At 38.2% G+C, this 15,600-nt stretch overlaps 1 protein-coding gene across 1 annotated transcript; it reads right to left on the bottom strand.

The window, feature by feature from the left end:
* Positions 1-768: 768 nt before the first annotated feature.
* LOC116522010 (vomeronasal type-2 receptor 26-like) lies at positions 769-6,025 on the bottom strand. Its single transcript, XM_032236597.1, has 4 exons — positions 5,237-6,025; positions 3,940-4,167; positions 2,878-3,004; positions 769-1,667 (listed from the first exon to the last, which is right to left on the bottom strand). Exons 1-4 carry the CDS (start codon positions 6,023-6,025, stop codon positions 769-771), a joined length of 2,043 nt encoding a protein of 680 aa, XP_032092488.1.
* Between the last annotated feature and the right edge of the window lie 9,575 nt (positions 6,026-15,600).

The raw sequence follows: 15,600 nt of genomic DNA, 5'->3' as shown, positions 1-15,600 counted from the left end.
AGAGTAGCCACCATCCAATATACAGTATTCAACTCCCTACTCCCTCTTATGGCTGATTAAAGCAACAGCATCCAATCACATCTCACTTGAGTATTTAAAGTGACAGATAAACTATGTGTATGTATTTATGTATGTATGTCTATGTGTATGTGTGTTTGTGTGTGTGTGTGTGTGTGTATAGATAGATAGATAGATAGATAGATAGATAGATAGATAGATAAATATAGATATAGATATAGATATAGATATAGATATAGATATAGATATAGATATAGATATAGATATAGATATAGATATAGAGATAGAGATAGAGATAGAGATAGAGATAGAGATAGAGATAGAGATAGAGATAGAGATAGAGATAGATAGATAGATAGAGAGAGAGATATAGAGAGATAGAGATAGAGATACACAGACACACAAAAAAACACACACACACAGACACACACACAAAGAGACAGACAGACATATATGTATGTATATCCAACCCAAGATTAAGATTACATCCTTAACAACATTTTCAGAAGGTGTTTAATTTGAAACAGAAGATGTTTAATTAAAGAATCTTGGAGAATGATTACAAATGCCACAACATGAGCATTTCTTTCCCATTTGGCAACTATAATAAATCATAGTGATCAGGATAATTTCTCCATTAATCATCTGTTGTCAGAAGTAATGACTTCAATATGTCTCCTATAGATAGCAAACAATCTTTCTCTTTTTTTCCTCAGCAATTTGTCAAAGCCAGAAATATTACACAAAGTCTTAATTTCTCTTTTTGAGTTGCTCCCTGTGGTTGAGGTCAGGCCGCAAAACAATGATGTAGCATTTTGGGAGGAATATGCATCCCAGTAATGCAGCACTGGAGGCCAAGATAGAGAAGACCTCCACAGCTACCATGGCTTTTCCCTTTGTGCTCAGATAGGCTGGAAAGAAGGAGATCCACACACTGCAAAAGGCCAACATGCTGAAGGTGATGAACTTGGCTTCGTTAAAGCTGTCAGGTAATTTACGGGCAAGAAAAGCCACAATGAAGCTGGCAATAGCCAAGATACCCATGTAGCCCAAGACAAAGTAGAGGAAGAAAGCTGAACCCTCATTGCATTGTAAAATAATTTCTTGGAGCTCTGAGTGCATGTCCAACTCAGGAAATGGGAGAGATGTCAACAACCAAAGAATACAAAGAAATACTTGCAAGAGAGAGCATGAGAGGACAATAGAAAAGGCCAATCTTTTCCCCATCCATTTCCTCAGGTGAGATCCTGGTTTAGTGGCCATGAAGGCCACAACCACAGTGATGGTTTTGGCCAGTACACAAGAAATCGCCACTGAGAAGGTGATGCCAAAAGTTGGTTGCCTGAGAAGGCAGGTCACTTTGCCAGGTTGACTTAGGAAGAGCAAAGAGGAGAGGAAACAGAGCTGAAGCGCGACAAGCAGGGTGTAGGTGAGGGACCGGTTGTTGGCTCTCACAATGGGAGTATCCCTGTGCTTAATAAAAGTTCCAAGTACCCAAGAGGTCAAGAAGAAGAAACAAAGAACTGCTGAGGATAAGGCAATTCCTAAAGTTTCTTCAAAAGTTAGGAAGATCAGCAGTTTCAGGATACATCCTTTCTTTTCTTCATTTGGATATTGATCTTCTGAACATTGAAAACAGTCATCCATATCTAAAAGAAAAGTCAAGGCATTTTTTAATACATTCCATATTATTGAAAATAATATTCTTTATGGGTACCAACCATATCCCTCTCAAGTTTTTTTTTCTTCTATTGGCTACCAGTTGGATCATGTTTCTATGGAAATGCAGTTTTTCCATCATTGTGTCATCTGAGATCAGCATAAAAGAAGCATAATGGGAAGAGCCATTATTCTATGAAATGCATTCCTGTCTTATTCAAATTTATCAAAATTTAGACCATTTTGTCTTTTCCCATTTTTCCAAAACACAGAGAAGAAATCTGTGTGCGGGGGTACAGGTTTTGCTCTTTATATTCCAAAGAACAGATTGTGATTCACAATTATAGAAATGAATATTCACCTTGAAGAAGTCACAAAACTATTTGCTACACTAAAGTAGTGGGAGGTTCATTCTCCCAGCTGGTGGTTTGGTGTGCAAATGGTATAGGGTTTCCTGCCTAGGCAGGGGGTTGGACTGTAAGACCTCCAAGGTCCCTTCCAACTCTGCTATTGTATTGTGTTGTTTCGTTACCAGGCTACGTAACATCTTCAGCAGATTTTAGGGGATGACAGTGTTCTGTTTATAAGGGCTTAGGTGTGATGGGTGCGTCAACTGAGGGTCTTCTGACAGGTCTTGTGATGAATCAGTTTTGAGTTATCTGTGAGTCTTGTGATGGGTCTTGTGATGAGGAGATTAGCTCAGATCAGGCTCTTTCAGAAGTGAACTGCTGGTGAGTGGGAGAGTGGGGGAAATGGCATGAGTTTCTGGAAGGTCAGTGCTATCTCTGGTTGGCTGTGTGGTTGATTTGGATTCTAAGGGATTCGTATGCTGGTTGTAGGTCAATGTATCTATTGATGGAATTGCTTGTGGGTCCAACTAAAATATTGTATTACAGTTTGCTTAAGTCTACCCTGTTTTCCCGAAAATAAGACCTCCCTGGATACTAAACCCAATCGAGCTTTTGAGCGCATATGCTAAAATATGCCCTTCCCCAAAAATGAGCCCTCTCCAAAATTATTGTAACACAGCAGCAGTCATGATGTGACCATACTCACGGCCTCCTGCACCTCAAAAATAATAAGACTCCCTGAAAATAAGGCCAAGCGCTTCTTTTTTGGGGGGGGTCAAAAAATAAGACACTGTCTTATTTTTGGGGAAACTTGGTATCTAATGAACACTTGCTGGAATGTATAACCTACCCTTTACATTTGAAATCTTCCCTTCTGGACAAGGAACACAGTCGTAGCAACAGAATTGTTTTCCTTCCAACCTTTTCTTCCAGTATCCAGGGTAGCAATGGTCACTACACTGAGAAAATGGAACAACCTGGTAATAAACAGAAAAGATTTTGCAAAGGGAAATTTATAATCAATTTGTATTGTTCTCTTTTATGGTGGGAGGAAGGATAGTTGAATTCATAAATGGTTACTCCAGGTGTATTTATAAGGTAAAGGTGTCCATGTACAGTTGTGTTTGACTCAAGGGGAGAGGTGGTATTCTGCTGGTTCGCACTGGTACAGGAGAATCAGTAGTGGCCGTGGTGCAAGGCTCCGCCCACCCACAAAGATCACAGCCCTTCTGCACATGTGCAAAATGTCCTGCACATGCCCAGATGTGCGCTCCTGCTACTGAACTGATAGTGAAGAAAAGAGGATACCATTACTGCTCTAGGGCCCATGCTCAACTCCATTTCTTGCCTGAAGAAGCCAGCATTATCCAGAGACATTTTCCATCAATACATGAGCAGCAGGGCTGCTCGCCAAAGGTACCAGGAACACTGTTACTTTCCCACCAAAGTGGTACCTATACATCTACTCACATTGACATGCTTTTGAATTCCAAGGTGGGAAGGAGCTGAGGCAGGACAGGGAACTCACCCTATTGCATGGTGCTCAGGTCTCAAAGTGGGCTATCTGGCTGACAAGCTCGGTGTCTTTAACCACTGAGCCATCACGTATTTATACTATCGATTAAAATGTTGACATTATAAGGATGTGCAAAGGGCACATTTGGAGAATGGCAGGGTGAATGGAGAAATATCTGTGACTACAATATTATGGGAATAGTATCTTATGATTTCAAATGGAAATGCAAATCCGAATATTAATAACTGTATTTTAAATTGTTATGTCATTTTGTCAATTTGATAATATTTGTACAGAATGTGCCATTTCAAAAATCACAAACTAGATTTCTAAAGAAACTATGTTCAATATTGCATCATAATGCATCAAGGAATAGTTGATTCAATGAATCCACACCTGGTTAAAAGCTGGGTGCCAGACAATCACCTCTTCATCAATGAATAATTCCTTCCCTTTGGGAACATGAGGATCCATTTTTCCAACTCTTACTCTCTGAAAGGATCTATTTGGAAAAGTGATCAAGTTGGTGATGTCAAATCCACCTGTTGCTTCCCCTTTCTCATTCAGGAATATTCTCTCCCCGGCTGAATTGTTAAAAGAAATGCCTTGAAGAAATGAATGGAGCTAATTGAAAGGGAATGAAAGAGAGTTGGAAGAATAATAATGAAGAAGTGGCCAATATATTTAATTTTCATTTTGATATTCTTCCCGTTGCTCTAACAAATATCAAATAATCTATATTTCAGAAAAAGACACAAGTCTGATCTAGTGTTAATTTCATGTTATTTCTGAGGGGGGGGAGATGAAACAACAGCAGCTAAGATATCAAAATCAAACCAAGGTATGATACAACTTGATTCAGATATGATTTATATTCACTTTTTAAACAACTAGACAATCAAACTTGGACCAGATCTAAACTCATCCTACATTGTTCTTTGTTAGTACAAAGATTTTTGACATCCTGAGAATGAGAGAATGAGAGAGACAAATAGAGACAGAGAGATTCTCTCAAACATACAGTAGTTAGAAAGGGTGGAGGTCACAGCTGACATTTGGGTCATTCCTTTGAACATTGATAGAGAGTGAGTGCTTTGCATCCCAACTCTGAAATGTTCATGAGCCAAGGAGAAGTAGATGAGAGAACTGGCTGAGGATAAATTTGGACAACAATAGCACTTAGAATTATATACTGCTTTACAGTGCTTTGCAACCCCCTCTAAATGGTTTACAGGGTCAGCATATTGCCACCAATGATCTGGTTCCTCATTTTACAGAACTCAGGAGGATGGAAGGCTGATCTTCCTTGAGTTGGTGGTCATCATACTGCCAAACTGCTGGCAACTGCTTTCTAACCACTGCACTCTGAGAATAATTATTCACAAGCGAATCAGAAAAGTGAAAGTTCTACATTTCAGAAATGTTTTTTGGGCACAAAAAGTAGAAAGAGTGCCTTCAGGCACAATGCAATTGAATTCTTCTTGGAACCAGGTTGGAAAAATTCACAAGACATGCCAATTTTATGTGGAGGTTAAAAGGTATTTATTCAATGAAAATTGATGCATACAGTAAATCCCCTTTATATATAGATATTAGGAAAGACTTGGTTTAAGTTCATCCACTTATTTTTTTTTAAAAAACTAATAGTTTTGTTTAGAAGAAGCTATATTAGATTGTGAATGATTGAGATTACCTGCCAAGGCAGCAGATTTGCCAATTCAACCCTTTGAATATCTCTCGTTTGGGATTTTGATCTCACTGCCTGATGCAAAGAATGTGCCACTGCATAAACAGCATTGTAGATACTGTAGCTTTGGCCAGTCATCTGCAACTCAAACAGAGGACCAGGTAGAGTCTCCAACTTCTCTTCTCCAGTACAGGTTTCACTAATCGTAGATAAATATAATTCTGCCTTTGAAAATGAACAGTCGAACAATTGCTCCCAAACCTCTTGGAGAAATCCATCTTGGTGGGTTGAAGGTTTGATGACTTGAAGAAATTCTTTGAACCCACAAACTTCTCTGGAATGTACAGTAAAGGAAAGAGCCCCATGGAACAACTGGAAATCCCAACTCCTTTGAATTCCCATCAGAATGAAATCAATCGAATTCATCAGGATCCAAACCTTCCTAAATAACGTACTCTCTTTATTTTCAGGATCCCATAGAAACATGACAGTTCTCAGCCACACGATTATGATGGATTCTCCGTGGACAAGAAAAACATTCACTTTTCGATCCATCAATTTATTAAAAATAATTGAGACTGAGTCTGACAATTCTGACAAATCTTCCAAGTGGAGGTATTGTGGAATGTTTTGCGTAAAAGCTAAACAGACCCCATTCTGTGAAAGCAATGGCTGCAGTTTCTGCAAAAAACGCTCTTCCTTATTTTCGAAAGCAAAGAGTCCAATCCACGTCCATCCAAAATGGAGAAGAAGTTGTATAAGTCCAGTGTACTGATGCTCCTCTTTGGGGACCATGCAATAAAGTGGAAATAACTCAGTAATCTGAAAGTCTTCTTGGGCAAAGGAACCATAAATCAACTAAACAAACGGAAAAGAGAAATTCATTATTCGTGAAAATCATGGGGAATATATGAAGAAGATTATGGGATAGAAACTCAATGAAGCTTTCCCTACATTGAACATTTGTCCAATTCTATGTAGATTATGACATTTGCTGGAAAATAGAAGCAAGCAAAATTCCTTGATGAAATATTTTCTCATCTGAAATATAACTAGATCACTCAGTTTCCTAATACAGAGTTCCAGTATGTTCATCCCCTTAGAACACCTGGAAACTTGCTAATCATCTGAGTTTTTGAGCTCTTCTCAGCCTAAGGAAAGGATTCTTAAGAACTAGACTTACTGGATTACCTTCTTCACTTATTTGTAGCAGATAAAATAAAATAATTATACGTGGAAGACTATGCCCTTGAATTTTTGGAGGAGTAGAATTAATCATTACTTCATTTACTACAATTATTATAGAGATCTTCAAAAGTACCAGGTAGCCCCAGTACTCCAATAATTTCCAGGCAAATCAGTTGAGTTTTAAATTCAGTTCTTATTTTCAGACTCAACCAAGACGCAGCAAGTGGAGTTGTCACCTGTTGTCAGGTAGCTTGGTGGAATCTGGAGCTGAGTTGAGGGCAGCAGTGAAAATGCTGATAGCTTGGATTTCAGGAAGTGGCTGAAAGGAGATCCTCCCTAAACCATGAGGCATGATAGCAGCATTCCAATATTTGGGATACTCCTACAAAGAAGGGGTGGGGGCTCACACTATTTTCCAAAGCACTAAAATGCAACATGAGAAACCATGGATAGAAACTAACCAAGGAAAGAAGCAACCTAGAACTAGGTTGAAATTTCCTAACAGTGAAAACAATTAACCAATGGAACAACTTCTCTTCAGATGTTGTGGATGCTCCATCACTGGAGGCTTTCAAAAAGAGACTGTGCAGTGATTTATTTGTAATGGTATGGAGTTTCCTGCTTGAAGAGGGGGTTAGACTAGAAGGCCTCCTTCCAACTCTATTATTTTAAGTGCTAGTGAGCCTTTTCTATCCTCCTCTTGACACAACTCCAGATTTTCCCACAGATAGTGGTCAAACTGCAGTGTTTCAAATAAGATTAATGTACTGTAATTTGTGATTTTAATTTAAATTTTCTAATCTATGATGGTAATAAAAGATTTAAATTTTCTTGACTGATTATTTTGAGCCAATATAGTCCTGCAGAAAGGCAGGGCAAAATACTAACTAACCCTACAATACAACCTTCAAAAATGGCTAAGAAAAAAGGTTGAGTTTTATGCTAAACTACTTCTATTATACACCAGGAAATCATAGTAAGAAGAGTTGTGACCTATTTCTGGCTGGCAGTGAAAACACATGTATGATTGTAATAAAAGATTTTGATTTAGTTGGATTACCTTGAGCCAGTCTATTGAGTTGTCGGAAAAACAGAAGAGGGTGGGATAAAAGTGTATTTAATTGAATTCCTGCAGAAAGGTATGCAACTAGTATCTACTATTAATTACAAAACAGTTTTTCTCTCTTACTCCATCGTAAACTACCTGTGGAATTTTGTAGACATTTATACTTTCTGCCATAAAGGATGATGTATCAGGACCTAACCCTCCAATGATGGCCATGAGATTCTTCTGGCTATCACATTTGTAGTTGGGCACAAATTCCTGGGATTTGAAAAGCAGGTCTAGAGTGGTACGATAGGTCATCCTTGGGTTGTTGTAACTGTCATAGATATGGAACCCGAGAGTGATGTTAGGTAAGATCTGGGAGTCCTCATTGATATCCTTCACAGCAAAGGCCAAGGCGAGGATGTGCTGGTAGAATTTGGTTATTACACTGGAAATAGTTTAAACACCCCCATTGAGCAAAATAAGTTGACAATTCTTTTATGTTGAAAGCATTTATACATGAGTAACAACCATTCCTGCCTCTGTTATAAGTGAGAAGATGAGGGTTTTTTTTTTGTAAAACAATAGATAATTTGTATAGTACAATGTAAAATATTTCCCTGATTTGCAATAAATAAGTTTAGGAAGAAAGTCTTGATTTTTTTTTTCAAGCTCTCTCATTTATTTCTACCAGTTTTGCACAAAATAGAACAGAACTAGAAAGAATCACTCTTTTAATATATGTAAAGTTTGTGGGTAGTGACTGCACAGACTGGATAATTTTAATTATCTTATTTTGAGAGTAACAATGCATTTATATTTATGAATTTATCAACTGCTGAGGAATTATTGAGTCTGTCATATGTATCTCCATAACTGTCTGGTTTGGCTCTGCAACCAGACTTAGATAATTAGAACTGCAGAAAAAAACAATTGCCACCAACCTGCTCTCCATTGAGGACCTGTATACTACATGAGTCAAAAAGAGGGCTGTGAAAATATCTACGGACACCTTGCATCCTGGACATAAATTATTTCAACTTCTACCCTCCAAACAACAATATAGAGAATTGCACACCATAACAACTAGACACAAACACAGGTTTTTTTTAATGCCATCACTCTGCTTAACAAGTAATTCCCACAACACTTTCCATAATTTACCAAGAATGTATTACTATTCTTCTTCTCTTCCTTCCTAGTATCTATCTCTCCCCACTTATGACTATAACCATGTTGGCTGTATCTTTCAATTTATATTGTTTTTATTGTTTTCTCGTGTGATTTGATAGCTTATCAGTAACCTTGAGTATCACTGAGTGTTGTACCTTTTTATTCTTGAAGAATGTGTTTTTATTCTCCTTATGTACACTGAGAGCAAATGCACCAAAGACAAATTCCTTGTGTGTCCAATCACACTTGGCCAATAAAGAATTCTATTCTATTCCATTCCATTCTAATTCACTGTTTTATTCTATTCTGTTCTATTCTATTATTCTCAAAAAACTTTAGTCATATGTGCAATTTTGGGAGATCTGGCTAAGGTTAGAAAATGAATGGAAAGAAAAAAAAATCTTACATTGGTAAATCATAAGGTTTTAGAGAAGGATGTTCCTTAAATTCAATTTCAAAAAAAGGGTGAATTATCTGAGACACCATCCCACCTACGATGAGGTCACCAGGCTGGTACCACTCATGGGGAACAGGGAAAGCATCACTCGCAGGGCAGCTCAGAGTAACTGCTTTCTGCACCAAGAGAATCAGAAGGAATGACATCTTCAGGCATTTGTCATAAGGAAAATATTTGTGTCTCCTGTCCTTAAGGAAGTTTGTATTTCAATGGTTCTTTCAATGATTGAGCCAAGGTTTATATCTGACAATGCACCTAATCAGAAATCCCATCATTTTCTATCTGAAGTTCCATGTGTGTGCAAATTTGTATTCTGACTATCACTAGGATTGAACAGATGTTTTGGAAAAGAGGAAAGTATGGAGGAGGCATGTAGCAATGAATCTGATGGAGCCATTATTATCCCTTTGTGCCAAACTCCCTGGGGTTCAAGAGTTACTTTATAACCAAATGGATACCTTATGTGTTGCTGAATTTAAATACCTTTATCCACAGTCCTTGACGTTTTGGGCTAACTAAATGAAATACAGCGATTCCTGTAGGAGATAATTATTTTGTTTTTGCTGAGAGAATAAGGAGTTCAACTGAAGGTTCAACTTTTTGTTCCAATGAGCAAATGCTAATGAAAATAATCTAAGGGACGTTGTCAATTAAAAAATACCCTCAAATATTGAAATTCATGTTCATTCCTTACAATGGAGCAGGGCCCCCATTTTCCATATAAAATGAATTGAATTGTTTAGTAGAGAAGAGGAAATTTTTTACATGATAAATAAGCCAATAATTTCTTTGGATGGTTTATCCACATTTTCAGTCAAAGAATGTTGAAGAATGAAACAATAACAATATTGTTACGGATATTTCACAAGTTGTATTAGCCATTGCCTTGAGTTTAATAATCTACCCCTCCAAATCTTTAGTTATTTATTTACTTATTTTATTTGCATTATTTCTTACAAATAACTTAAGGGAGAGATGATATCTAAAACACCTTCCTTCTCCTATGGTAGCATATGATAGATGTGATATGATATATGATATGGTATAATATGACATGATAGATATCATAGGATAGGATAGATATTATTTATCTATTATAGCAGGGTTCCAATATCTAAGGGGCCATTACAAAGAAGAGGGGGGTTAATTTATTCTCCAATGCACTTGAATGCAGGACAAGAAGCAATGGATGGAAAATAATCAAGCAAGCTAGAACTAAGGAGAAATTTCCTGAAGGAATGTGAGAATTAACCAGTGAAACATCTTTAAGCAAAAAAAGAAAAGAAAGAAAGCAGAATCTAAACCTAGATATCAACCTAGAACTAAGGAGAAATTTCCTGACAGTGGGAACGATTAATCAGCGGAACAACTTGCCTCCAGAAGTTGTGGGTGCTCCATCGTTCAAGAAGGGATTGGACAACCTTTTGTCTAAAATGGTGTAGGGTTTTGTGGTGGGACGATAAGACCTCCAAGGTCCTTCTAACTCTGTTATTCCTATTTTCCTCACAAAAGCAAGAAAGTGGGATGGGCCCGAGAGTGCCTGGGTCAGAGTTACCCAGAGGGCTTTAATGGCTAAGGTGGGACTTGAACTCATCACCTTCTGCTCTCTAACCTGATACCTAAATCACTAGACAAATTGACTACCAAATTTAAAAGTGATTCTCAAATCAAATATTTCACTTATGAGCGAATGCAGCAATCTTTTTTTCTGCAGGGAACCCCAAAGCCACAAACCAGAGTAGAAAATAATGAACTGATAGGCAAAGAATAGAAAAATGGTGGTTTCTGGCTGTGACTGTCACAATTTCCATGGCTCTGTTTTAGTAGATTGTGTGTTGCTCCATTGAATCCTTATCTTCATGTGTAATATCACATAAGGGCACTTGAATGTCTTCTTTGAAACTTTCATTGCTCCCTTACCAAATTATAGTCCATAACATACCGTATTTCCTGAGTGCTGGTTGTTTTATTGTTCTGTTGTCCCAAAGGTGACTTTTCAAAAAGCAACTGAAATTTCTTTGGTTTTGCTCAAAGGCATTTCACTTCTCATCCAAGAATCTTACCAAGAAGCTTCTTGGTAAGATTCAGAACTGAAGAAGCTTCTTGGATGAGAATCAAAACATCTTCAAGGAAAACCAAGAAAGTCCAGTTGCCTTTTCAAAAATCATCTTTCGGACAACCATGACCTGGATGACTAGGAATCTCCAAAGATATTTATTGTTGGTTGTTCATAAATATCAGGATCTTGTTTATCAAGGATGGTTGCTGCATGTTAATCCAGTTTTATAAAACTATGTTTAATCATATCCCCATTTCTAATGGATTGTCAGGCCTGCAGCCATCTTTTCTTTTGGGTCTATTATTCTTATATGCATTTTCTATTGTGGTAAAATGGGAGGGGGGATTGTAAGGAGTCACATGCTATGTAGCCACAACAAAATTCTTTCTAGAAAGCCAAGGTTATCCTCTGTCTCTGCACCTTTGCACCTAACCAGAATTGGAGGGGTGGAACTGCCAGTCTGGCAGTGAGAGATTGGACCACGTGATGGACTTGTGGGTGTGAGGGCAAGATCTTGAACTTTCAACTAGGTTGGGAAAACCGGGAAGCTTTCAGATTTGGGTTTTTCCAGATGTGCCAACATGGCTCTCTTAATAAATTGGAACTTGGATAAATACTTTGCCTTGGACTCTGATTTACTTTTGGATGCTATTTGGAACCCTGACATAGATATTGCCAGGTTTCTATTCATGCAGTTGGTAAAGGCCACAATAATATCTAATATATTTTAATAACAAAGGTATTAATTTATCAATTTTATGTGACTTTCCATCTTGCGGAAAGTGACTCTTGACAGCATTCAAAAATCCAATACACGTGATATAATGATTAGTTAAAATCATTCTATAACAATTATTTAAAATAATTAAAAAATATAAAGTTAAAACAGGAAAAGATCAAATCACTCTTTATTAGGCTTACTGGCTAGCATATGCTTCTAGTAAAAGATAAGATGGAAGGAAGAGTACATTTAATTTCCCTTCTCTGATTCTTTTTGTATTATTAAAAGAATGGGTTACAGTGGAAATAGGTAGGTGACTAGAGAGTGAGCATGATTTTAAAAAATATATATTTCAAAAACTCTATAACATTCATATTTCAAAGACCCCAGACCAATCCAGAAAGTATCTCCTCTGATACCATAACATTCAACATCAAGTGAGATACTAATATCACTCTATAAAGCCTTAGCAAGATCACACCTAGTGTGATAGTGTTCAGTTTTGGTCACCACACTATAAAAAAGATGTTGAGACTCTCGAAAAAGAGGAGAGAACAGGATCACACATGAACGTTCAAATAACCTGATCCATTTCACGTTTTTTGGAATGGGCAATCATAATAAATCTTAATAATGATAAATGTCATGCACAAATTGTTCTGACAGAAATAAAAATGTCTATGTTCCTATAGCTTTATATATAGTTTATAATTTCCTATAGAGAGCAATTTCTCTGAGCCAGTAAGATCACATAATGAACTAATTTATCTTTTTGAGATGCTCCCTGTGGTTGAAGTCAGGCTGCAAAACAATGATGTAGCATTTGGGCAGGAATATGCATCCCAGTAGAGCAGCGCTGGAGGCCAAAATGGAGAAGACCTCCACAGCTACCATGGCTTTTCCCTTTGTGCTCAGATAGGCTGGAAAGGAGATCCACACACTGCAAAAGGCGAACATGCTGAAGGTGTTGAACTTGGCTTTGTTAAAGCTGTCAGGTAATTTACGGGCAAGAAAAGCCACAATGAAGCTGGCAATGGCCAAGATACACATGTAGCCCAAGACACAGTAGAAGAAGAAAGCTGACCCCTCATTGCATTGTAAAATCATTTCTTGGGGCTGTGAATGCATGTCCAACTCAGGAAATGGAGGAGATGTCGACAACCAAACAATACAAATACATATTTGGAAGAGAGAGCATAAGAGGACATTAGAAAAGGCCAACTTTTTCCCCACCCATTTCCTCATCTGAGATCCAGGTTTAGTGGCCATGAAAGCCACAACCACAGTGATGTTTTTCGCCAGAACACTAGAAATGAGAAGGTGATGCCAAAAGTTGATTGCCGGAGAAGGCAGGTTACTTTGCCAGGTTGACTTAGGAAGAGCAAAGAGGAGAGAAAACAGAGCAGAAGAGAGACAAGGAGGGTGTAGGTGAGGGACCGGTTGTTGGCTCTCACAAAGGGAGTATCCTTGTGCTTAATAAAAGTTCCAAGTACCCAAGAGGTGAAGAAGAAGAAACCAAGAACTGCTGAGGATAAACAAATTCCTAAAGTTTTTTCAAAAGTTAGAAAGACCAGCAGTTTTGGGATACATCCATTCTTTTCTTTATTTGGATAATGATTTTCTGAACATTCAAAACAGTCGTCCATATCTGGAAGGAACACCGAGGATATTTCTTTCATCTATGCATTCCATATTATTAAAAATCACCTTATTAATTTTGTTCACCCTAGTAATATATTAAAGTTTGCTTAAGTCTAATAAAAATGGGTAGAATGCCTAACCTACCATTATGATTTGAAATCTTCCCTTCTGGACAAGGAACACAGTCATAGCAGCAAAAGTGATGCCCCTCAATCCCTTTCTTCCAATATCCATGGAAACAGAAGTCATTGCAATGAGAAAGTGGGGGGACCTAGTGAGAAGTATAAAAGTTCTTTGAATTGGAAATATTGTATTATATTATATTTATATTGCATTTATTATATTTCTCTGTTAAAATGCCTAACAGAAATAACTCTGGTTTTAAGTTTTTTTGTTTTCTCTTTCCCCTTTTTTTATCCTTGTTCAATATATTTTTGCTGAGGGACAGGTCCAACATATATGGCAGTATGTTCCCTGTGTCTGTTTGCATTTCCAAAATTCAGGTGGAAAGATTACAGAATTAACTATGAAAGACAATTAACGAACTGGAAATTAGAAATAAGTATAAAGATAGACTTGCTCTCTACATGGGGCAGCCCTTGAAGAGCATTCGGAGACTTCAGCTTGTCCAGAACGCAGCCGCGCGAGCGATTGTGGGTGCACCTCGGTACACCCACGTTACACCTATCCTCCGCGAGCTGCACTGGCTGCCTATTGGTCTCCGGATACGCTTCAAGGTGCTAGTCGTTACTTATAAAGCCCTTCATGGTATTGGACCTGGGTACTTGAGAGACCCCCCTGCTGCCAATTACCTCCCAAAGACCCATTAGATCCCACAGATTAGGCCTCCTCCGGATTCCATCTACTGGCCAATGTCGATTGGCTACCACCCGGAGGAGGGCCTTCTCTGTGGCTGCTCCGGCCCTCTGGAATGAACTCCCCGTGGAGATTTGGACCCTCACCTCCCTTCAGGTTTTCCATAAAGCCGTTAAAACCTGGCTGTTCTGGCAGGCCTGGGGTTGATGAGTTCTCTTCCCCGCTCGAATTGTGTGACTGTTGACTGTTTTTAAATTTTTCTCTGTATCTTGTTTGTTGTGTTACCTTGTTTGTACTACCTCCCTCCCCTGGGTTTGTTAGCCGCCCTGAGTCCCTCCGGGAATAGGGCGGCATAGAAATGCAATAAACCTTTAAACCTTTTAAACCTTTTTTTTACTGTATACAATATTCACAGCATACAATGTTATGGTAAGATGGTATAAAAATGTAAAATAAAATATTTAGAACAATAAATAAATAAAGATTTATTTTTGAAACATGGAAACAATAGGTACAACCATAATACTGTATAAACAGGACCTACCGTATTTTTGGAGTATAAGACGCACCTTTTTTCCTCAAAAAAGAGGCTGGCAATCTGGGTGTGTCTTATATACTGAATACAGCATTTTTTGCGTCCCGAAGCCCCTCCCCTTCAACAAAGTGGCTGTGCATATCCTTACAGAGGCTTTCAGAGAGCTCTTAGGGACTGGGGAAGGCAGAAATGAACAAAAAAGGGTCATTTCCCCCCCTGCCCCCAGTAGCACTCTATAAGCCTCCATAAGGCTATGCATGCAATTTGTTTGACAAAAAATGGGCCCGTTTTTGCTAAAAACAGTCTGTTTTTTGCTCGTTTTTGATCCCCCACCCCTAGGAGCACTCCGTAAGCCCCCCCAAGGCTATTCATTCCTTTTTTGAAAAAAAAACTTGGCCTGTTTTTTTGAAAAATGGGCCTGTTTTGGGAGGTTTGCAGAGTGCAAAAACTTTTTTTCTCTTTTGGAAAGCTCTTTAACTGATTGATGAGAATTAGAGTGCTGTGCCAGCAAAAACACCTACCTATCTACTGAATCTCTCCCTCCCCCCCTCTCTCCCTCTACATACCTACATACACACTCTCCCTACCTACTGTATTTCTCTCTCTCTCTCTCGATTTCTCTCTCTCTCTATCCCTTTATCTACCTACCTAACTACTCACTCTCACTCCCTACCCATCTGTATTTCTCTCTCTCTCTCAATTTCCCTCTGTCTATCCCTATACCTACCTACC

The sequence above is a fragment of the Thamnophis elegans genome, chromosome Z (assembly GCF_009769535.1).
Source record: "Thamnophis elegans isolate rThaEle1 chromosome Z, rThaEle1.pri, whole genome shotgun sequence".
Taxonomy (NCBI): domain Eukaryota; kingdom Metazoa; phylum Chordata; class Lepidosauria; order Squamata; family Colubridae; genus Thamnophis; species Thamnophis elegans.
The sequence above is the reverse complement of the archived record's forward strand: the minus strand, read 5'-3'. Positions and strand labels throughout refer to the sequence as shown.

Coding starts and splice junctions, on each gene's coding strand:
- LOC116522010 (XM_032236597.1), bottom strand. CDS start 6,025: ATGGTCCCCAAAGAGGAGCATCAGTACACTGGACTTATACAACTTCTT. Junction 4,168..5,236: donor CAAATCTGCTGCCTTGGCAG/GTAATCTCAATC, acceptor CCTTTCAATTAG/CTCCATTCATTTCTTCAAGG. Junction 3,005..3,939: donor GGCACCCAGCTTTTAACCAG/GTGTGGATTCAT, acceptor GTTTATTACCAG/GTTGTTCCATTTTCTCAGTG.